The sequence below is a fragment of the Callithrix jacchus genome, chromosome 5 (genome assembly GCF_049354715.1).
Source record: "Callithrix jacchus isolate 240 chromosome 5, calJac240_pri, whole genome shotgun sequence".
Classification (NCBI taxonomy): Eukaryota; Metazoa; Chordata; class Mammalia; order Primates; family Cebidae; genus Callithrix; species Callithrix jacchus.
In genome coordinates, this window is record NC_133506.1 from 3820722 (window position 1) to 3843023 (window position 22302).

At 46.3% G+C, this 22302-nt stretch overlaps 1 protein-coding gene across 14 annotated transcripts in view; it reads right to left on the reverse strand.

The window, feature by feature from the left end:
- The window catches only part of CEP250 (centrosomal protein 250), a 56939-nt gene that overhangs the window by 23386 nt on the left and 11251 nt on the right, over positions 1–22302 (reverse strand). For 8 of the 14 annotated variants that reach the window (XR_013535016.1, XM_035297996.3, XM_035297994.3 and 5 more), the window contains 15 exons: positions 20965–21047; positions 20578–20743; positions 19715–19821; positions 19234–19485; positions 16819–16915; positions 14919–15020; positions 14239–14397; positions 13526–13704; positions 13053–13235; positions 10484–10628; positions 9533–9679; positions 7615–7845; positions 5691–5884; positions 5339–5466; positions 4965–5134 (listed from right to left, as the gene is read on the reverse strand). Coding sequence is in view for 12 of the 14 variants with exons in the window: in XM_035297996.3 (XP_035153887.3) it covers positions 4965–5134; positions 5339–5466; positions 5691–5884; positions 7615–7845; positions 9533–9679; positions 10484–10628; positions 13053–13235; positions 13526–13704; positions 14239–14397; positions 14919–15020; positions 16819–16915; positions 19234–19485; positions 19715–19821; positions 20578–20743; positions 20965–21047 (2343 nt within the window). In the remaining 2 variants the exon portion in view is untranslated. Of the gene's footprint in view, positions 1–4964; positions 5135–5338; positions 5467–5690; positions 5885–7614; positions 7846–9532; positions 9680–10483; positions 10629–13052; positions 13236–13525; positions 13705–14238; positions 14398–14918; positions 15021–16818; positions 16916–19233; positions 19486–19714; positions 19822–20577; positions 20749–20964; positions 21048–22302 lie in introns of all 14 variants that reach the window. The other 6 variants (XR_013535017.1, XM_035297997.3, XM_078371044.1 and 3 more) reach the window with 3 other exon arrangements.

Here is a 22302-nt window from a genome sequence, read left to right on the forward strand (position 1 = left end):
ATGGAGTTTTGCTCTTGTTGTCCAGGCTGGAATGCAATGGCACGATCTGAGCTCACTGCAACCTCCCACTCCTGGGTTCAAACGATTCTCCTGCCTTAGTCTCCTGAGTAGCTGGGACGACAGGCACGCACCACCACACCCAGTTAATCTTTGTATTTTTAGTAGAGATAGGGTTTTACCATGTTCGCCAGGCTGGTCTCAATCTCCTGACCTGGTGATCTGCCTGTCTCAGCCTCCCAACATGCAGGGATTATAGGTGTGAGCCACCATGTCCAGCATTATTATTATTTTTTTTTTGGAGATGGAGTCTTGCTCTGTCACCCAGTGGTGTGATCTCCACTCATTGCAACCTCTGCTCCTGAGTAATTGGGACTACAGGTGCCCCTCACTATGCCCGGCTAATTTTTATGTTTTTAGTAGAAATGGGGTTTCACCATGTTGGCCAGGTTGGTAATGAACTCCTGACCTCAAGTGATACACCTGCCTCGGCTTCCCAAAGTGCCTGGGATTACAGACATGAGCCACCATGCCTGGATTGCCATTTTATTTTTAGAGATGGGGTCTCACTATGTTGGCCAGGCTGGACTTGAACTCCTAGGCTCAAGTGATCCTCCTGCCTCAGCTTCCTGAGTAGCTGAGACCATAGGGGCCACCACACACAGCTCTGTATCTGTTGTCTTTTATTTTTATTTTTTTGAGACGAGTCTCATACTCTTGCCTGGGCTGGAGTGCAGTGGCACAATCTCAGCCCACTGCAACCTTCACTCCCTGGGTTCAAGTGATTGTCCTGTCTCAGCCTCCTGAGTTGCTGGGATAACAGGTGCATATCACCACACCGGGCTAATTTTTTGTATTTTTAGTAGAGACAGGGTTTCACTATGTTGGCCAGACTGGTCTTGAACTTATGACCTCGTGACCCATCCACCTCAGCCTCCCAAACTGCTAGAATTACAGGCATGAGCCACCATGCCTGGCCTGGTATTTTTATTTTCAGAGATGGGGCCTCACTATGTTGGCCAGACTGGACTTGAACTCTTGGGCTCAAGTGATCCTCCTGCCTCAGCCTCCTGAGTAGCTGGGATTACAGGCAGGTGCCACCATGCCCAGCTAATGTTTGTATTTTTAGTAGAGATGGGGTTTCACCATGTTGGTCAGGCTGGTCTAGAACTCCTGACCTTGTGATCCACCCGCCTCAGCCTCCCAAAGTGCTGGGATTACAGGTGGGGAGGCGGAGGTTGCAGTGAGCTGAGATCACGCCACTGCACTCCAGCCTGGGCGACAGAGTGAGACTCTGTCTCAAAAAAAAAAAAAAATTTTCTAAACATCTCTGTGCCTCAGTTTCTTTATCTGTTAAAATGGGGATAGCAACAGTATCATTCTCTTCAGGTTGTATTGAGGATGGATATAAGCCATGTGAATCACTTTAAATGTGCTTAGCACACAGAAAGTGGGCCATACATAACAGCTAACATCATCATCACATTAGCATACACTATACTTTTCCTTTAAAATGCCTGCAAACTTGTAGTTGCTTATTCATACAATGGGAATATCTCTGTTTCGGCTTTCCTAGTGTCATCTCTGCAGCTTTCCCCCTCATTTACTACACCCCGGCTACACACACTTGCCTCTTTGCAGGTCCTTGAGCACACTAAACACTTTCTTTGTGTTTTGAGATGGACTCTCGCTCTGTTGCCCAGGCTGGAGTGCAATGGCGCAATCTCAGCTCAATGCAACCTCTGCCTCATGGGTTCTAGCCAGCCTCCCAAGTAGGTGGGATTATAGGCACCTGCCACCACGCCTGGCTATTTTTTTTTGTATTTTTAGTAGAGATAGGGTTTCACCATGTTGGCCAGGCTGATTTTGAACTCCTGACCTCAAGTGATCCACCTGCCTCAGCCTCCCAACGTGCTAAGATTACAGGTGTGGGCCACCATGCCCGGCAAACATGTTCGTAACTTAAAGCCTTTACTCATGTTTCCTTCTACCTGGAAATCCCTTCTCCACCCCTATTCCATCATTCCTCACACCTAAACTGACACTTCCTTGGTGAAGCCTTCCCAGACAATACAATTGACAGTAGTCTGGCTGTCAACTGTATTGTCTGGGAAGGCTTCACCAACATGGTGGTTCACACATATTAGCTCATCACTTTGCAAGGCTGAGGTAGGCTGATCACTTGAGCCCAAGAATTTGAGACAAGCCTGGGAAACATGATGAAACCTCTTATCTACAAAAAATGCAAAAATCAGTCAAGTGTGGTAGTTCGTTGTTATGGTCCCAGCTACTTAGAAGACTGAGGTAAGAGGATCACTTGAGCCCAGGAGGGCAAGGCTGCAGTGAGCCCTGATCATGCCACCCCACTCCAGCCTGGGCAATGGAGCGAGACCCTGTCGCAAAAGAAATAATAAAAAGAAAAAGAGAGGTCTTCCTTTGTTCTTTACAAAACCCAGCAATGTGTAATGTCCCAGTTATAGGATAGTCTTTTAAACCCTCTGGTTCAAAAAGCCAAAGCCAACTGTGAAAACATAAAAAGGATGAATTTTATTTATTTATTTATTTATTTTGAGACAGAATTTCATACTTGTTGCCCAGGCTGGAGTGCAATGGTGCAATCTCGGCTCACCACACCACAACCCCTGCCTCCAGGTTTAAGAGATTCTCCTGCCTCAGCCTCCTGAGTAGCTGGGATTACAGGCATGTGCCACCACGCCTGGCTAATTTTTGTATTTTTAGTAGAGATGGGGTTTCTCCATGTTGGTCAGGCTGGTCTCAAACTCTCAACCTCAGGTGATTCACCCACCTTGGCCCCCCAAAGTGCTAGGATTACAGGTTGAAAACAATAATGTGCCAGGCGTGATGGTTCATGCCTGTAATCCCAGCACTTTGGAAGGCTGAGGTGGGCGGATCACCTGAGGGAGTTTGAGACCGGCCTAAGGAACAGGGAGAAACCCTATCTCTACTAAAAATACAAAATTAGCTAAGCGTGGTAGTGCATGCCTGTAATCCCATCTACTCGGGAGGTTGAGGCAGGAGAATGGCTTGAACCTGGGGGGCGGAGGTTGCTGTGAGCCGAGATTGCCCCACTGCACTCCAGCCTGGGCAACAAGAGCAAAATTCCATCTCAAAAAAAAACCCAAAAAACAAAAAACAATAATGTTTTGTAACATGTGAAAATTATATGGACTTCACATTTCAGTATCCATACACAAAGTTTTATTTAAGCACAGTTATGCTTCTTTGTTTATACATGGCTGCTTTTGCACTACAACTGCAAAGTTAAGTAATTGTGACAGAGACCATATGGTCTGCAAAACCTAGCATATAGTCCTTAACAAAAAGCCAAACATGGTAGACCGTGCCTGTGGTCCTAGCTACTGAGGAGGCTGAGGCAGGAGGCTCCTTTGAGCCCAGGAGTTCAAGACCAGCTTGGAAAACATAGCGATATTCCATCTCTAAAAGGAAAAACAATTGCCTATCCCTGGGCTATAGTGACCTCGGCTTAAGGGGGAAAAAGCAAAAAGAAGGAAGAGATGGGGAGGAAGGGAAACAGAGAAAGTGGAGGGATGTGGAGAGGAGACAAAACAAAATAAACTCTACAGAAGGAAATTATCAAGGAAATGTGCGTATCTCAACTTTAATACAGGATAGAAAAAAAATCTCCTCTGAGAATTCATAACCACAAGCTGAGCTGCACATGGGCTATGGGCTTGACTGTGGGTCAAAACACTTTAAACAGAAAATTTACTTTAAAGTGGTCCTGGGATGCTAGTCCTCCAGCTTCCTGACAGAAGCAAAAGCAAGTCCTCGGAGGAAAAACTGCTTTGCCTAAGGCCTAAAAAGATTCCCACGGAAAAACCTCCTCAGAACAAAGGTCTTTGGGGGAAAGAAAAAAATATAAAAAGAAAAAGAAAAAAAAAGGAAAATTTCTCAAGAACATGAGCTCATCATTGTATCTGATCAAATATTGACTGTATAAAACAACAAAAAATCAAATTTGTGATGTTAAACTAGTTAGAACTAAACACACTGATCAAAACAGCACATAAATCAGGGAAGAGTGAATCAGGTAAAAGGTTCTTTTTTTTTTGAGACAGGGTCTCACTCTGTCACTCAGGCTGGAGTGCAGTGATGCACAGCTCACCACAGCCTCAACCTCTTGGGCTTAAATGATCCTCCCATTTCAGCCTCCCAAATAGCTGGGACTACAATGTATACCACCATGTGCGGCTAATTTTTAAATTTTTTTTTGTAGAAAACGGGGTTTTGCTGTATTGTCCAGGTTGGTATCAAACTCCTGGGCTAGGTAAGATGTTCTAAGACCCTTGTATCATTCAGGAAAAGGGTAAAACGACTGAACCTTGAGATTTTATTAAGTATATACTTTAAAATATTACAGGTAACCACTAATAGAATTTTTAAAATAAAGAACATATCATCCAAAGTTGTAGAGAGAGAAAAAAGAGGTGAGAAAAGAATACAACTTAATCACCCAACTTAATACTCGAAAAGAAGAAAGGTGATTTCCCCTCCCTAAAAGATATAAAAAGGCATGAGAAATAACATAACATGGCACAAATAAATCCAAATACACCTAAAATAACAATAAAAGCAAATGGAATAAATTACTTAATTAAAAGACAAAACACAGTTCTGAACTGTACAAGAATGCATCCAAGATATTTCTCTGCCAGGTTAATAATCCTAAATCCCAGGGTCCACTCTCAACTTTCTGTACACACCAACACAACAACAATAATAATGGCTAACACAAATAGAGAGCCCACGATATGCCAGGAAACACTCTTAGTGCTTTTCATATATAACTCCTTTAACAGCAGGAAGCTGGATTGGACACCTTGGTGACCAAATTTCACTTGTACGATCAGCAATAACTGGACCAAGAGGCAGCAGGTGGAGCCCTCATGAAAGGGAGGCCTTCCCCTGCCACATTGATCACTTACCCATTTCTCCCGAAGCTGGTTCACCTCCTCCTCATGGGCCACCATCTGCTGCTCCAGGGCAGTCTTCCCCTCTTGCTCAGCCCAGGCCAGCTGTCTGGCTGCAGCATCCCGCTCCTGCTCTGCCCGGCTCCGTTCAGTGTCCAGTTCTAGCTTCAGGCACCTCACTTCCCCTAACATGCCAGGGACAGGATCAGGCCTCTGCCCCCGCTCCTTTTATCTAATAAAATTCTCCCTCTCCCCTGACCTCATGAGCAACTCCCATCTCAGAGGCCCTGCACCCTGCTGGAGAAAGACCTGTAATAGCCTCCCACTGTCTTCCTAGCTTTCAATATCTCCATGGAATGGAGCACACCCCATCCCAGTTGGATTCTCACCTTGTATTACTTCCTTGGCTTGAGTGACAGTTTGAATCTGGACCTCCAGCTGCCCCTTGGTGACCTCTATCACAGAATTTTGTTGTTGGGCTTCAAACAGACTGCTCTCCAGTAGCTCTTTGGCTGAGCTGTAAGGTTCAGGAATCAGAAGAGGTTCTTACCCATCAAGGCCCTTACCCTTCAAGAGGGGTTGGGTTCTAAGTACTTACTGGCTACCTGGAGAAGTTAGGTGGGCAATTATAAATTCATAATCAATTTAGGACCTACATACTTAACGGCAGGGAGCTTACCTTCACTGCCTTTGCCTTGCAAAGTTCTCTCTGCGCGTGGCTGAACTGAGTCTAGGCCCTACCTGAGCCCCTGTAGTTGTTCAGCGAGGTCCTGCCGGTCGCGCTCCACGGCCTGCAGCCGCACCTCGAGAGCTGCCTTCTCTCGTACTACGGCCTCCTTCTCCTGGACTGCCCTGGCAAGCACTTCTTCCTGTCGTTTTGCCTCTTGATGCAGCTGCTCCAGCTGAGCCATGGCTGCCTCCTGCTGGTGATGTGACTGAGGGGAAGAATGTGGTGAGACGTGGAGCAGAGGCAGGATTCCCCCTGGGGCCACTACAGCCAGGTTAGGGGCACCGGCTCTTCAGAGACTCTGGACCTAGCTCTGTGGCCCAGACCATTACACACCCCATGTGGCATTTATCTATTCCCCTGATCAGCCCACAGAGCCCCCAGCCCAGGAAGAATGCTCTCTGGTGAGCAAGACCCTGTGCTAGGACAGCAGGAGACCTGCCCCTCAGGAGGTTTTAGTCCTGAGAAGATGCACACATAATACCAGGAAGAAAGTGATCAGTATCTGGAGAAAGGGACTCTGAAGCGAGAGTCCATAAAATTACTAGGACAGGCCGGGCGCGGTGGCTCAAGCCTGTAATCCCAGCACTTTGGGAGGCCAAGGCGGGTGGATCACGAGGTCAAGAGATCGAGACCATCCTGGTCAGCATGGTGAAACCCCGTCTCTACTAAAAATACAAAAAAAAATTAGCTGGGCATGGTGGCGTGTGCCTGTAATCCCAGCTACTCGGGAGGCTGAGGCAGGAGAATTGCCTGAACCCAGGAGGCGGAGGTTGCGGTGAGCCGAGATCGCGCCATTGCACTCCAGCCTGGGTAACAAGAGCAAAAACTCCGTCTCAAAAAAAAAAAAAAAAAAAAAAAATTACTAGGACAATGGGAGGTTTTGTAGAGGAGAAAGATGATCTTTGAGCCAGGTCATTTATTGGATCAGGAAAAAAATTTACTCAGCCCCTGTTGTGTGGTAGGCAGCATGCTAAAAGCTGGAGGAATAAAAACAAATAAGATATAGCTTTGCCTTCAAGGAGCTTTTGGTCTAAAGATGGAGACATATAAAGAGATAATTATGGCATGAGGAATGTAGCAGCTGAAATAAGCATGAGGTGCTATCAGAGTATAAGGAGAAGCTGGTATGAAGTAGTGGGGAATCAGTGAAGAGCTTTTTTTTTTTTTTGAGATGGAGTTTTGCTCTCTCACCCAGGCTGGGGTCCAGTGGCATGATCTTGGTTCACTGCAACCTCTGGCTCCTGGGTTCAAGCGATTCTCCTGCCTCAGCCTCCTGAGTAGCTGGGATTACAGGTGTGTGCCACTACGCCTGGCTATTTTTTTAATTTTTAGTAGAGATGGGATTTCATCATGTTGGTCAGGCTGGTCTCAAACTCCTGACCTCGTGATCTGCCCCCCTCTGCCTCCCAAAGTGCTGGGATTATAGGCGTGAGCCACCGCACCTGGCCGCAGTGAAGAATTCTTACAGGCATTCTTTTTTAAAATTGTAGGCCGGGCGCGGTGGCTCACGCCTATAATCCCAGCACTTTGGGAGGCTGAGGCAGGTGGATCACTAGGTCAAGAGATCGAGACCATCCTGGTCAACATGGTGAAACCCTGTCTCTACTAAAAATACAAAAACTTAGCTGGGCATGGTGGTGCAGCCTGTAGTCCCAGCTACTTGGGAGGCTGAGGTAGGAGAATTGCTTGAACCCAGGAGGCGGAGGTTGCGGTGAGCTGAGATCACGCCATTGCACTCCAGCCTGGGTAATAAAAGCAAAACTCCATCTCAAAAAAATTAAAAAAAAAAATTGTAAGATATACTGCAAACTAGTAACACTGGTCATTTCTAGGAAGTAAGACTTTTTTACTTTCCAGATAATTTCTGTAGTGTTTTAATTTTTTTAAATGAGCATGTATTATACCTTAATGATGGTGTCCATTTTGTCTTCTCACCTCATTTAGCTTCCTTTGAATTTCTTCCTTCTCTTCTTGGATACCTCTGAGATCTGCCTGCAGCTCAGCCCCAGCCTCCTCCGCTTTCTGCAACTGAGCCTCCAGGTGATTGTTCTTTCCCCAGAGGACTTCCCTGCTCCTCTCTGCCTCCGACAGGTCCACCTGTAAAGCATTTCTTGCGTGCTCTGCGGCCTCCATTCTGCTGCACACAGACTGGTTCTCCTCCTCTAACTACTGGCCAAAAAGGGAAAGGAGAACAGGCATCAAAGACAAATGGTTAGTTTAGGAATTAAATGCTAAGACTGAAATCCAAGTGAGATATGAATCTATTCTCCAAAGATGAACAAAGGAGTGTTTATCAGAGGGGGGATCATCTGCCGGGCGCGGTGGCTCACGCCTGTAATCCCAGCACTGTGGGAGGCTGAGAGGGGCAGATCACCTGAGATTGGGAGTTTGAGACCAGCCTGGTCAACACGGAGAAACACTGTCTCTACTAAAAATGCAAAAAATTAGCCAGGCATGGTGGCGCATGCTTGTAGTCCCAGCTACTTGGGAGGCTGAGGCAGGAGAATCTCTTGAACCCAGGAGGCAGAGGTTGCGGTGAGCTGAGATTGAGCCATTGCACTCCAACCTGGGCAATAAGAATGAAACTCCCTCGGGGCCGGGCGCAGTGGCTCAAGCCTGTAATCCCAGCACTTTGGGAGGGCGGGTGGATCACGAGGTCAAGAGATCGAGACCATCCTGGTCAACATGGTGAAACCCTATCTCTACTAAAAATACAAAAAATTAGCTGGGCATGGTGGCGCGTGCCTGTAATCCCAGCTACTCAGGAGGCTGAGGCAGGAGAATTGCCTGAACCCAGGAGGCGGAGGTTGCGGTGAGCCGAGATCACGCCATTGCACTCCAGCCTGGGAAACAAGAGCGAAACTCCATCTCAAAAAAAAAAAAAGAGTGAAACTCCCTCTCAGGAAAAAAATAAAAAGGGAGGGGGGGAAATCCATTCATTTGATCTAGTGCCTATAATCCAGATAATAGATGGGCTGGATGCTGGAGATGGAGATAGGAAAGGCAAAATCCTGCTCTCAGATAATTCAGAATAACGGAATAGAGAACATTTCTGGGGCTTAAGGGAACAGAGGTTGCAAGGAGGTAATCTGTAATCGATAGAAAACATTCTTTCGGACTTAGGCTCTTCAGCAGATTTTTTTTCTGGTGATTGCTATTATCTCACCCAACAGTATTAAAAACCTAGTCCGAGACTGGGCACAGTGGCTCATGTCTATAATTCCAGGGCTCTGGGAGGCTGAGGTGGGTGGATCACCTGAGGTCAGAAGTTCAAGAATAGCCTGACCAACATGGTAAAACCCTGTCTCTAGTTAAAATACAAAATTAGCCGAGTGTGGTGGTACATGCCCATAGTCCCAGCTACTCGGGAGGCTGAGGCAGGAGAATCGCTTGAACTCAGGAGGTGGAGGTTGCAGTGAGCCAAGATCACGCCACTGCACTCCAGCCTGGCAACGGAGTGAGACTCCATCTCAAAAAAAAAAAAAAAAAAAAAAAAAGCTTAAAACCAGGAGGTAGAGACTGCAGTAAGCTAAGATCATACCACAGCCTGGGCGACAGAGGGAGATTCATCTAAAAAAAAAAAAAAAAAACAACCAGCAAAATTCTAGTCTTTCTTCCAGAGGACACGGGCCCCTTCCCAACCCTGGTGACTTACCCTGAAGCCCAGAGATGGTTCTGCAGATGTGGGAGTGGAGTATTTGTAACGTCTAAAGCCCAATCCTTACAGCCTTTGCTCTCCTCTGCACCGTAAGTATTCCTTTTGCTCATTTCAGAACTACATTTGGGAGCTGGTCTGTCTTGTCCTCAGTTAGGGTCCAACCCTTCCCTGGGAACCAGGAAAATCTTTACTCACCTGGAGAAGCTGCTGGTTCAGCCCAACTTTATCTAAGGCCAAAGCCTCATTTAAGGCACTGAGCTTGAGAGCTGCAGCTCGAAGATCAGCTACCTCTGCCTTCAGGATGTTTTCAGAACTCGACAGCTCTGCAATTGACTGCTCTGCCTAAAAACAAAGAGAGTTTAAGAGTTTCCTATTTCCAATTTTCCTGCAACAGTAAACAGTTCACATTCCGAACACTGCTGCTTTTTTGGTATAGAGATGAGTTAATACTCCATTCCTCTCCTGCATTCTAAACAAGTTTTCCCTTCAATCATTCGTTAAAGAGTAAGACAGAAGCTCACAGTATAGAGGTACCAATGTAAGGACAGAGAAATGATTACAGTTGTAATGAAGCCATAGAAAATGTAAGCACAAAGTGCTCTGGGAACTCAAAAAAATATTAATGTAGTTCGGAAGAATCAAATATGCTTGGTAGAGAAGCTGACGATTAAGTTGGGTATTGAGAGATGAGGAACAGTTTGCGCACGAAGGAGGAGGAAAGAAGTAGCGCAGGGAAAGAGGAAAGTATACGCAAAGTACTAGGGTCATGAAAGAACATGGAGTAACTGAGAATCTGATTACTGCTCCGTGGCAGGAACGAAGGATATGAGGCGTTAGGGCAGGTTTTGCAGTAGAAGGAGAGGCTAAAACACAGTTTAGGGCACATGACAAAAAGCTTTGAATGTGGCACCACAGAGCTAGAGGGCCGTTGAATGGTTTTAAGAGACAGACATAACCAGTTTTATACTTTAGAAAGCCCATTCTAATTTCAATATAGAGGGTATCTTGGAAGAGAGAACCCACAAGCAGACTAATGATTAAGGAAAGATGAGGGATCCTGGCTTGAAGGTGAAGAATGAGGCAGGCTGCATGAGAATACATTTTCGAAGCCGCCCACCCAGCAAGTGAGGAGAGGAGGCCACGCACCCTAGCCAGCGCTGCGGTCACTTCCGTTTGTTCTTGCCTCAGTAACTCCCCTTCCAGGCGACTTGACTCCAGAGCTTCCCGAAGAGTGATCAGTTCACTGAGTGATTCTGACTGTTTGGCTTCCAGGCCCACCAGCGTCTCCTGACTAAGATGGGAAGGAGAGGGGTCTAGAGGACTCTTAGGGATGGACCATAACCCCAAAGGTAACAGGAATGTAATCACCTTTGCTATGCAACGGAATGAGGAAGGTCTATAAAACTGATAAGGAAAGATTTCTAAGACATATCAAGAGAAAAAAAATCAAGGCACAGAACAGTATAAACATAATACACTACTTTTTATGCTAGAAAGCAGGAGAAGAAAGAATATATGCCTATATTTGCATGAAGTAGCACCGGCAAGATAAACAAGAAGTCAACTAAAATGGCTGCCTAAAGAGGGAAGGGACATGAGATGGAGAAAGCACAAGTGAGAATGAGACTTCTCTGTGTATCTTCTAAACTCACTGAAGCCTCAAACTCCTGGGGGCTCATGTGATCCTCCCATCTCTTTTCTTTATTTTTATTTTTTTTAATAGAGATGGGGTTTCATCATGTTGGTCAGTCTGTTCTTGAACTCCTGACCTCGTGATCTGCCTGCCTCGGCTTCTCAATGTGCTGGGATTATAGGCATGAGCCATCGTGTCCAGCCTCTTTTCTTTCCTTTTTTTTTTTTTTGAGACAGGCTCTTGCTCTGTCAGCCAGGCTGGAGTGCAGTGGTGCAATCTCGGTTCACTGCAACCTCTGCCTCCTAGGTTCAAGCGATTCTCCTGCCTCAGCCTCCAGAGTAGCTCAGACTGCAGGTGTGTGCCACCACGCCCAGCTAATTTTTTGTATTATTAGTAGAGATGGGGTTTCACCATGTTAGCCAAGCTGGTCTTGGACTCCTGATCTTGTGATCTGCCCGCCTCAGCATCCCAAAGTACTGGGATTAAAGGCGTGAGCCACTGCACCCAGCCGATCCTCCCATCTACCCTGCCAAGGCTACAGGCACATGCTACCACATTCAGCTAATTTTTTATTGTTTCTGTGGAGACAGAGGTCTCACTATGTTGCCCAGGCTGGTCTCAAACTCCTGGCCTCAAGCAATCCTCCCACTAAGGCCTCTGAAGGGGTTGGAATTACAGGTGTGAGTCAATGTGCCTAGCCTTAAAATAGTTTTGACTTTTGAATCATATAAATGTATTATCAAGTCAGATAAATTAAATTTAAAAACATATTAAGATCTCTGTGGATTGTCTGCCCTTGTCTCTGGTACAGGGAGATCATTCTTAGCACAAGCCATGACCCTTATGGTAGCCCTTTAAGCTTCAGCTATTCATGCCTACCAGATATAAGGAACTGGGGCATAGAGGGAAATAGAACAAAGATGAAAATACATTCCAGGGGCCTGGCGCAGTGGCTCACGCCTGTAATCCCAGCACTTTGGGAGGCCAAGGCGGGTGATCACGAGGTCAAGAGATCGAGACCGTCCTGGTCAAGATGATGAAACCCCGTCTCTACTAAAAATACAAAAAATTAGCTGGGCATGGTGGCACACGCCTATAATCCCAGGTACTCAGGAGGCTGAGGCAGGAGAATTGCCTGAACCCAGGAGGCAGAGGTTGCAGTGAGCCGAGATGATGCCATTGCACTCCAGCCTGGGTAACAAGAGTGAAACTCTGTCTCAAAAAAAAAAAAAAAAAAAAGAAAAGAAAATACATTCCTGCTCCCAGTTATTAAAGACCTACAATATGCCTGGATCTACGTTGGCATTTTTCAGAACATTGCTCTAATTTTCCCAGCGACCCTTCAAGATAAATAGTATCATCATCATTTTACAAATAATCTGTCCAACTGACAGAGCCGTAATTCCAACCAAGCTTTTGCCCAGCTCAAAGTCCTTGCTTTTCATGTGACATCATATAGGGGAATTTACAGATTAGCTGGGGCCTTTGATTTTGGATTTCCCTTTCTTGACTAGCTAGCACATTTCCCACTACTCCCCATATAAGTCTTAGCCTTTAGCCACCCCAGCCTACTCTGAACATGTCATGAACCTTCCTGCCTCCTTTTATTTGCTAATCTGTTCCTTGAGCTCTTCTCCCACTCTCTACTAACCAAACAGGTCAAGGCCCAGCACAAAGTCTACGCACTCCTCCATAAAGCATTCCCTAGTCCTCGATAATTAACCGTTACTCCTGTGCTCCCAAAGGGCTTAGTCTGAAACTCTATTTAACTCATACTTCATCTGGCCTTATGTCACAGTTAGTCGTCTGTCTTTTGGGAAGCTCCTGAGATTAGGGCTTTTGTCTTATTCATTTCTGTTTTCCCCCCACTGTCTCATCCCATATGGGTGCTCTGCAAAGACTTAACCAACCACGAACTTTCCGTATTCATCTTTCTGCAAAGAAAGAAGCAGTAAGCTAATCTGAACCCACTGCATGCCACACTTCTACATACTCTACTTTCTAAGAGAGGGGACTAGGTGAGGAGGATGCAGAATTGAAGGAAGACCAGGCCCCAGAGAGGAGGAGACTGGTTACACTTACAGACGCTCCCTCTCCCGCACAGCCAGGTGCAGCTCCTCCTGCTGCTCCTCATTCTGGCCCTGGGCAGAGTCCCCCTGCAGCTGAAGCTCCACATTTGCCCTTCGCAGGCGCCATGCCTCCTGCTCTAGCACCTCCAGCTGCTGCCGCAGCTCTTCCCTGGCCTTCTGCAGCAGCTCTCGCTCCCTGGAAGAAGGAAATCAGAGATGAGGAGAGACCGTGGGACCTCAATTTCTTTCTGGAAGCAGACATCACAGGTTCAAATGAAAGGTGCTTGTCTCAAGATCCCATCTTCCCTTTAGACTCCAACCCAAAAGCTTGTTCTGCAGAAACAAGTAGAACACAGAGCAAAACAGCCCTGAGTCTTAGGGACAGCAGGGTCAGCACCCCAAAACCTGATGTGAGTGGGTAAGTGGCTGGATGAGGCTGGACTGAGACCAGGCTGGGAGGGGAGGATAAATAGCCCATCTGCTCACTTGCTAAGAGAGTCCACCTCTCCCTGCAGGTCCACAGTCTGCCCTGCTAGAGTGTCCCGCTCCCCAGTGAGCTTCTGCAGCCGCTGTCTCAAGGCTTTGCCTTCTTCCTCCCACTGATCATGCTGCTGTTGCAACAAGCTCACAGCCTCTTGGCAGCCTGCAAGCTGCTGCGTTAGGTCCTGTGGAGGGAGAGCAAGAGAAACCAGATGATGAGCAAGGGCAAAGGAGATGTCAGAACCCTGAATGTGGAGCCGGAGAAGGGGGTCAGGGGCTGGTGCAACAAGAGTAAGCTAAGAAGGGAGATGCAACTCTTCAAGAAGACAGACCATCAGAGGTCACTGGGCTTCTGTGGCTCTAGATTCTTAGAGTTTGTCATCTCCAAGTGTACAGTGGCATGGGAGAGTGGTAAGTGTGCCTAGGACCCTCAGAGTTGGAAAACACTGGCCCAATCATCTCCCAGGGCTCTGGTTCCCAATCTCTGCATGTTAGGCAAAGAGTGTATACAAAGTGAAGCATGCCATTGGCATGGATGTGCCTGCTACTCACAAGCACAATTCAGCAGACACAGACAGATTCACTTTGGGATGCTGACAAAACACCTCACGATTGGTCAACAAAGTGAAAGGGACAGTCCAAGCTAGGGAGGTATCTGGGGCACACATCAGTTTAGACACACACCCCTGCGACTGAGGGATAATGCTGAGGGTTCTTACCAGCACAGCCTGGCGTCTCTGAGTCAGCACAGAACGCACCAGAGTAAGAGCCTTGTCTGGATCCTGGTAATCAAACTGGGAGAAGATACTAGCGTCCAATTCCAAAGAGCTCTCATGACCAGAGCCTTGGGCTATATTATCCCCTTCTTCCACCATGACCTGAAACCCAATACAGCAGGGTCAACACCCTACTGACCAAAGCCTAGAGTTTATACAGGGACTTAACCCTGTAGCCTGGACAAACCTGATGTTTTCCTTTTCAGATCCTCTCCCTTGGGGGAAGGAGGGGAGTATCTGAGAGCATAAAAGTCTGGTTCCCTCAACTCTCCACCTTTGGTCACCCACGTCTAGTACTAGCAACAAGGCTAGAACACTCTCTGAGGTAACAAGTGAAGAAATAAAAGATGAAACTATTGAGATAGTGAAGACCAGAATCTAGCCTCTGCCCTGAGAACTGCCGCTAGAAACAGGAAAGAGGGCCTATCTTTTCAGGTAGTGCTAAGACACGAATGCATAGCTATCTCTTAGGGTTCTGGTCTTCAAAAACACAGAACTCATCCCCACAAGACTTTAAGCCCCCAAACCTCAGAGACTGGAAGTCTAAGCAGGACTGAAAGGACATGGAGACCTGGGGAGAGGAGGCATAACCTGGTTACCATGAATAGGAGGCTTCCCAGTACCTGGGTTATATCCTTGATCACCTGCTGTAAAGACAACTTCTCCTCTTGGGCATTCCTACTGAGAGATGCTTCATGTTCCATTAACTCTGTGTGATTTGTCTCCTGACCAAGGAACAGAATAGAGCTTCAGAGCCAAACTATCAAAAGTGAATTTATTATTCCAGGCCCCCATACAACCAAAGTCTCATTCCATCTATTCTATCAGCCCCACTTTTTCCCTGACCATACGTGAATGCTAATATGTTATCTGAAGAGTCTGAAGACAATGTGATGTGGTGATTACAAGTTTAGATTAAGTGATTATGAGTTCCCAATTAGACTTCACAGATTAGAATTCCTGCTCCTATCACTTACTAGCTTGGTTACCATAGGCAACTATTTCTTTGGGCTTCTTTAAAATAGAAATAATTATCAGTAACTACTTGTTTTGAGGCTTAAATGAAAAATGCATTTATGTTATTCAACATAGTATCTGGAACAAGGCAAATGTTCAATAAATGTAAGCTATTATTAGATGGGGGACGGCTGTTGTCTCTGAACAGTAAATGGATGCTTGAGACCTAATGCTAAACCAGAGAATCCTCTAGCCCCAAAGCTAGACATAATCTTAAAGACTCAAGAGTTCTTCTCTTCCCTCCTATTTGTGTTAGTGAAGGCCTGAAGACTTAGACTTGCAACTATGTTTTATTTGGCTTACACAAAATTTGAATCAACATTTATAAATGGAAAGATTTTACATTAAAAACATAAATTTCCGCCTTCTACCAAAATGTTAATAAATGGGCCACACCCAGCCTTCATTCCTACATGGAAATGATTTACTGAAGTTGAACGGCGGATGCCTCCTCTAGATGAGACATTTATTCTTCAAGGTTTCACAATCTCTATCACTCCTCATGGCTTCCTTAATACTGAGCTCAAGTGTTCCCTGCAGTACTGAAAACTAAATACAACAGCACTGGAAAACCAGAATTCTTACAACTGAACCCACTTCATTTCATTTATTTACATTATCTGAGCCCCATGGATATTCTGAATTGGCAAATTCCTGAAAAAAAAAAAAAAAAAAAAAAAAAGGGTCGGGGAGCGGGGTGCGGAATCAGAAAGTGACAATGGCTGTTGATTGATCCCAGCTTGCATGAGAAGACTAGGAGTATGTATATGAATAGGGGTTCAGGAGCTACCTAACATCAGGAATCTGAAAACTTGCAGAGATGAAACATGATATCAAGCCAGAGGGTTCTAACATCCAACCTTAGAGAATCCCTTTGATAACATCCCTGGCAGATGTTAAGCCACTGACCAAAACCTCACTCCTTCACAAGACAGGCTGTTCAACTACTGAAGAGCTCTAACTGTGAGTCAGAATCTACTTCCCTAATAACTTCTAGCTATTGACATTGGTTTTGGCCTAGAAAACATTAAATACATAAACTCTCTTTTCCCAGTGTCAGTCCTTCAGATATGTAAGGGCAGCTATCATGTCTTCAAGGGCCTTCAATAAGCTTCAGGCTCTTTCTACTGCTGGCTAAACACTGCCATACTCCTCAGTTGTTTCCCATGTGACAAGGTTTTAAATCTCTCCACACATACGCTTCCTGGTAACTCACTAATTTGCTAATGTGTCTCTGAATGTATGTGCAAAGTCTCTGGCATACTGCATATGCATGCCATTGCAATTTCCCCAGGAATACAGTAGGGATAGTAGACAGCCAATAACATTTATTCAATGAATAAATGAATGAGTTAATTGATTATCAGATTCACCCAAAATTTATTTTTTAGCTTTAGAGGATTTCGTCATGGTATATTTAATTGATATCCTGCACTATCTGTCCATATAGGACAAGAAACCTACAAGCCCATGCCCTATTCCCTTCCAGAACAAAGGATCATGTACCAGGATCTCCAATGTCTCTCTCAGAGCCTTTACCATCTTTTCATAATCTTCATTTTGCTTCTGAGACTGGGTCAGCAGAGCAGAGAGCTCAGTCACCCTAAAGAGAAGAGCATAGCACTGTCACCAGAACAACCCATGGATGTGGACAGAGCTCCGATGAAGCACACCCCAGACCCAACCCCAGACACTCCCAACTGTGGCCACCCTAAAATCCCTTAGCACCCCTAGCCCCTCTGCACTCCCTGAATACCACCTGATGCTATAGCCTTGAAGTAGGGAGGCAAAAAATCACTCAGACACATGCAGGGATTTACCACATCTCAAGGCTGGAACACGCGTTTGGGGACCTGAGAGCTGAAGGAAAGCCCTGGCCCAGGCCCTTCCAGGCCTCACTTGATCTTGAAGTCAAGCACCCTGAAGCCAATGCAGAACATCAGAAGTGCTGCAAGGGATAGTCCCAAGGTCCCTCCTGCCTGAGGTTCTGACTCTGATAGGGAGAAAGGAAGGGCAATTTGGGGAAGATTATGGTCAACCTTCTTGATATTAAACTCAAGGTCCAGGAAAATCACCAAACACTTAAACTGTATCTTGGAGCTTACTGCTTGGTAATATGTGAATGGCTAAATAAATATTTCTTGAATGAATGGTATCTAAAAGTTTAAATGTTTTTTTTTCAGTATTTTTTTTTGAGACAGGGTCTTGCTCTGTTGACCAGGCTAGAGTACAGTGGTGCAGTCATAGCTCACTCTCAAGCAATCCTCCTGCCTCAGCTTCCCAAGTAGCCAGGACTATAGGTGCATGCCACCACATGGCTATTTTTTTTCTATTTTTACTTTTAATAGAGACAAGGTCTCAGTTTGTTGCCCAGGCTGGTCTTGAACTCCTGGGCTCAGTGAACCTCTTGCCTCAGTGAAAGTCTTAGTAATTTTATCCTATACCATCTCTAAGAAACTTAACTCACTGTATGGTCATTTGTTTAAGTATTACATCACTCAACAAACATTTATTGGCCAGGCATGGTGGCTCAAACCTGTGATCTTAGAACTTTGGGATGCCAAGGTGGAAAGATTGCTTGAGATCAGGAGTTCTAGACTGGCCTGGGAAACATAGCAAGACTCCACCACTCCAAAAAATAAAAAAAAAAATCAGCCAGGCATAGTGGTGTGTGCCTGTAGTCCCAGCTACTCTGGAGGGTGAAGCAGGAGAACTGCTTGCGCCAAGGAGGTCAAGACTGCAGTGAGCTGTGTTTGCACTACTGCACTACAGCCTGGGCAACAGAGCTAGCCTCTGTCTCAAAAAGCACAGAAACAAAATGTATCGAGTATCTACTATGTGGCAGGTGAAGTACAAAGTACTAGAAACACAAAACTTACGAAGCCGTGGTCTCTGTCTTTGTGCTTCTCAGTGCCTCCAAAAGCAAAAACAAAATAGTCCTGCATTTTATGTATGTATCTCCAACAGGTGAAGACACAACCCTAGTCATGGGCATTTGTGAACTTTGTCCTGAGATTCATTGGCGCTCTCTGCTCATTTCCCTGCCTTTCTACATCATCATTTTTAAAAGACCTACTTCATTATAATCCAAAAATTAAAACAGCCTGACCAAAAAAAAAAAGAAGGTGGGGGAAACTAAATCATCAGTGAGATCAATGCTGTAATAAGAAGTCAAAAGACTACAAGAGCACAGTAACTTAGCAGGCTACTAAGGTCAGAGAAGGCTTCATAGAAGAGGTGACATTTTGGCCAGCTGTGGTGGCTCACCCCTATAATCCCAGCACTCTGGGAGGCTGAGGCAAGTTACTTGAGGTCAGGAGTTTGAGACCAGCCTGGTCAACACTGTGAAACCCCATCTCTATTAAAAACAAAAAAATTAGTCAGATGTGGTGGCGCATGCCTGTAAACAGTCTCAGCTACTTGGGAGCTGAGGCAGGAGAGTCATTTGAACCCGGAAGGCAGAGGTAGCGGTAGCTGAGATTGTGCCACTGCACTTCAGCCTGGGCAACAGAGTGAGACTCTGTCTCCAAAAAAAAAGGTAATATTTGAACTATGCCTTAGAGGATAAGGCAGAGAGAGAAGGGAGCGAGGCTTTCCAGACTAAAGTCAGCAGGTACAAAGGCAGGGAAAGGGAAGAGCTTGGCTGTTCTGGGAATGGCAAGTAGTTTGGTGTTCATGGAGGATGGAGTCATAGCTAGCTCTATAAATCAACAGGAGAGAAACTGGGCTGAAAGACAGGCTGAGGGCAGAGATCAGTACAAGCCCCAACTGTGGCATCAGCTTTCAAAGTAGACTCCCTCAGGCACATCTTCTTCCCCTCCATGGTAGGAATGTTCTTGGCATCTCCCCTCCCTGTCCCTAACCCTCTAAGGAGTCAGCTCTCTCTCAGCAAACCCTTCCTGAGACCCCAGGCCATCTCACCGGTCCTGCAGTTCAGCCCTCTCCAGATTCCCTTGACTCTTCAGCTGTATTAACTCCTGGCTCCTCTCATGGGCTTCCTTCTCCAGCTCCTGGGTCTTGGCTAGCAGCAGCAGCAGCTGGGCTGGTTCCCGCCCATCCATTCTCCCAGATCTGTTGGGTTCCCGAGACTGTGCTCCCACAGTCAAGCGCAGACAACAGGTCAACAGGGACCCGGAAAGCCTCACGTGCTCAGCCTTTAGCTCTGTCAGATCTCTGAGTACAAGCAAGGAAAACAGCAGACTCCACTAAGAACCAGGGAAGGGAGTGTGGTGATCAGGCCCAGTGAAGCATGAGGAGCAAAGCTGGGAAAAATCTGCTTCCACCACTACCAACTCCCCAGCCTACCCCACCCTCATAGCTGATCCCACTTCTATAGCAGCCCACTATTGTAAGTCCAGAATTGGTAGGGGCAAACCTCCTCCGTTCTTCTCCCCACACTGACCTGTCAGTAGCTGACTTCATTTCCAGGAAATGGCGTCGGAAGGTCACCACCTCCCGCCATAGACTGAGAAGGCGACCATGCTCTCCTTTCAGGTAGCCCTTGAAGAACTGTGTGTTCAGAAACCCAGGTCATACCAAAAGGCAGAGGACTATGTTTTGCCAACACAAGAGTCTTGGATTCCTCCTGACTACTGGGGGAAGGAAGGAGGGACTTACAGGAGATCGTTTATGAATGGTTATCTATCCAGGTTATGCTGAAGGGTTTAATAAAGTTGGCAGTGGGATTTGAGAGGTCAGAGGCCTAGGATGGTATGTCACTTTCCTCTGGGCCTATTGGAAAAGAATACACAGTAGCTGCTTAACAAAAGGGGGCAGACTTTTATAAGGAGAGTCAATGATATACATAAACCACCTAGCACAAAGAAAGCAAAAGTGCAGGAAACATTTGTTTCCTTCAGCTGGGACCCAAAAATTCCGCAGGGCCTATAACTGGTCTTTCTTTCCTATTCAGTTTCAATATCTGCCTCTTTAGCATCTAGATATGCAAGGCCTCCAGACCAGGAGAGTCAATAAGCTTTCAGGCCCATGGAAAACCTAAGATGTCACTTCTGCAGGAACAGAGTTGCTTTGAGTGCCATGCTACCTGCCAGCAGAACCTAGACTAGGCAGGTAGTGGCAGGTCTAAGCTGAGGACCCAAGCAGGATGAAGCTGCCAGCATGGGCAGGTTAAGAATGGTCAGAGACTTCAACAGCAACAGCTCAGTTTCCATCTAAGTCCTGAAGTTAACCCCTTCCAGTACTGACCAGGGCAGCATCCAGAGTGCACAGCCTTCCTCTTGCAGTTCCAGTCCCTGTTCGTCCTACCTCCTGCTCCATCCGCCACTGGCTCTCCTTCCTCATTAGCTCATCCCGGGCCCGGCTCCAGTCGACGGTCAATTTTTCCACATCTTCTCTAAGGGCTTTATTCACCACATCAGCTTTTTCCATGTGCAGTCGAAGCTGGGTGTTCACCTCTGCTAGACTCTCACACCTGCACTGGGGAGAGGTAAAAGTGGGTACAAAATAAAGGTCTGGTTCAACCCTTGGACCTCCTGGGAGTAAGATGGCAACCACCGAAATTTTCCATTGCAAGAAATTAGAGGGCTGAAGTCTATGGCTCTAATCCACATTAGTCCTCAGGGCAGAGTTTTCCCATCAGCCTTCTCCACCCACTGGCCAATTACCCAGGCCAGAAAGTTTGGGGTCCATCACCTCTGTTGCTCCTCCTCCAATCGAACCAGCAGCTCATCCAGGTTTGACTCCTCCACATTTTCCCACCTCTGGGGGAGTGGTCCCTGGGCCAGACAGAGACAAGTCTTATTTACCTCGGAAGAAAACGTCACTCAGACCAGTTCCCTGAGGTTCCCTTCCATGGCAGTCCACTTTCTTTCTATTCTTTCTCCCCTTTGTTAGCAATATGCTTCTACTCTCAATCACTGCATTCCTCACTCCAAAAGCGAACTGATGATCTCTCCCGAAAGATGGCCTTTGGTAGTAAAAAGAATCTTCGATCTAAGAAGTGATATATCTTTCACTAATGGCCTTGACTTCCACTACACTAATTGTTTGACCTTGGGAAGTGATTTTTTTTTTTTTTGAGACAGAGTCTTGCTGTGTCGCCCAGGCTGGAGTGCAGTGGCATGATCTTGGCTCACTGCAACCTCTGCATCCCAGGTTCAAGCGATTCTCCTGCCCCAGCCTCCCGAGTAGCTGAGACTACAGGCGCCTGCTGCCACACCTCACTAAATTTTTGTATTTTTTAGTAGAGACAGGGTTTCACTGTGTTAGCCAGAATGGTCTCGATCTTCTGACCTCGTGATCCGCCTGCCTCAGCCTCCCAAAGTGTAGGGATTACAGGCGTGAGCCACCACATCTGGCCCTCATTTTTCTTTTTGAAGATGGAGTCTTACTCTGTTGCCCAGGCTGGAGTGAAATGGCATGATCTCAGCTCACTGCAACCACCACTTCCTGGGTTCAAGTGATTCTCCTGCCTCAGCCTCCCAAGTTGTTGGGATTACAGAGACCCATCACCATGCCTGGCTAATTTTTGTATTTTTAGTAGAGATGGGGTTTCACCATGTTGGCCAAGCTAAAAAATTAGCTGGGCATGGTGGCGCGTGCCTGTAATCCCAGCTACTCAGGAGGATGAGGCAGGAGAATTGCCTGAACTCAGGAGGCAGAGGTTGTGGTGAGCCGAGATCGCGCCATTGCACTCCAGCCTGGGTAACAAGAGCAAAACTCTGTCTCAAAAAAAAAAAAGAAAAAGAAAAAGAGAGACTCCTACCAAACACCTCCTTGTACACTCCAAACTGTTCTTGAATTCCTGGCCTCAAGTGATCCACCCACCTCAGCCTTCCAAAGTGCTGGGATTACAGGTGTGAGCCACCACACCCAGCCTAGGAAGTCATTTAACTTCTTGGAGCTACAGTGTCTTCAGCTACAAAATGAAGGTGATATCAGTCCCTTCTGAAAGTTGCTTTAAAGGTTTGTTTTCAACTTATAACATTTTATTTTCTTTTTTTTGAGACAGAGTCTTGCTTTATTGCCCAG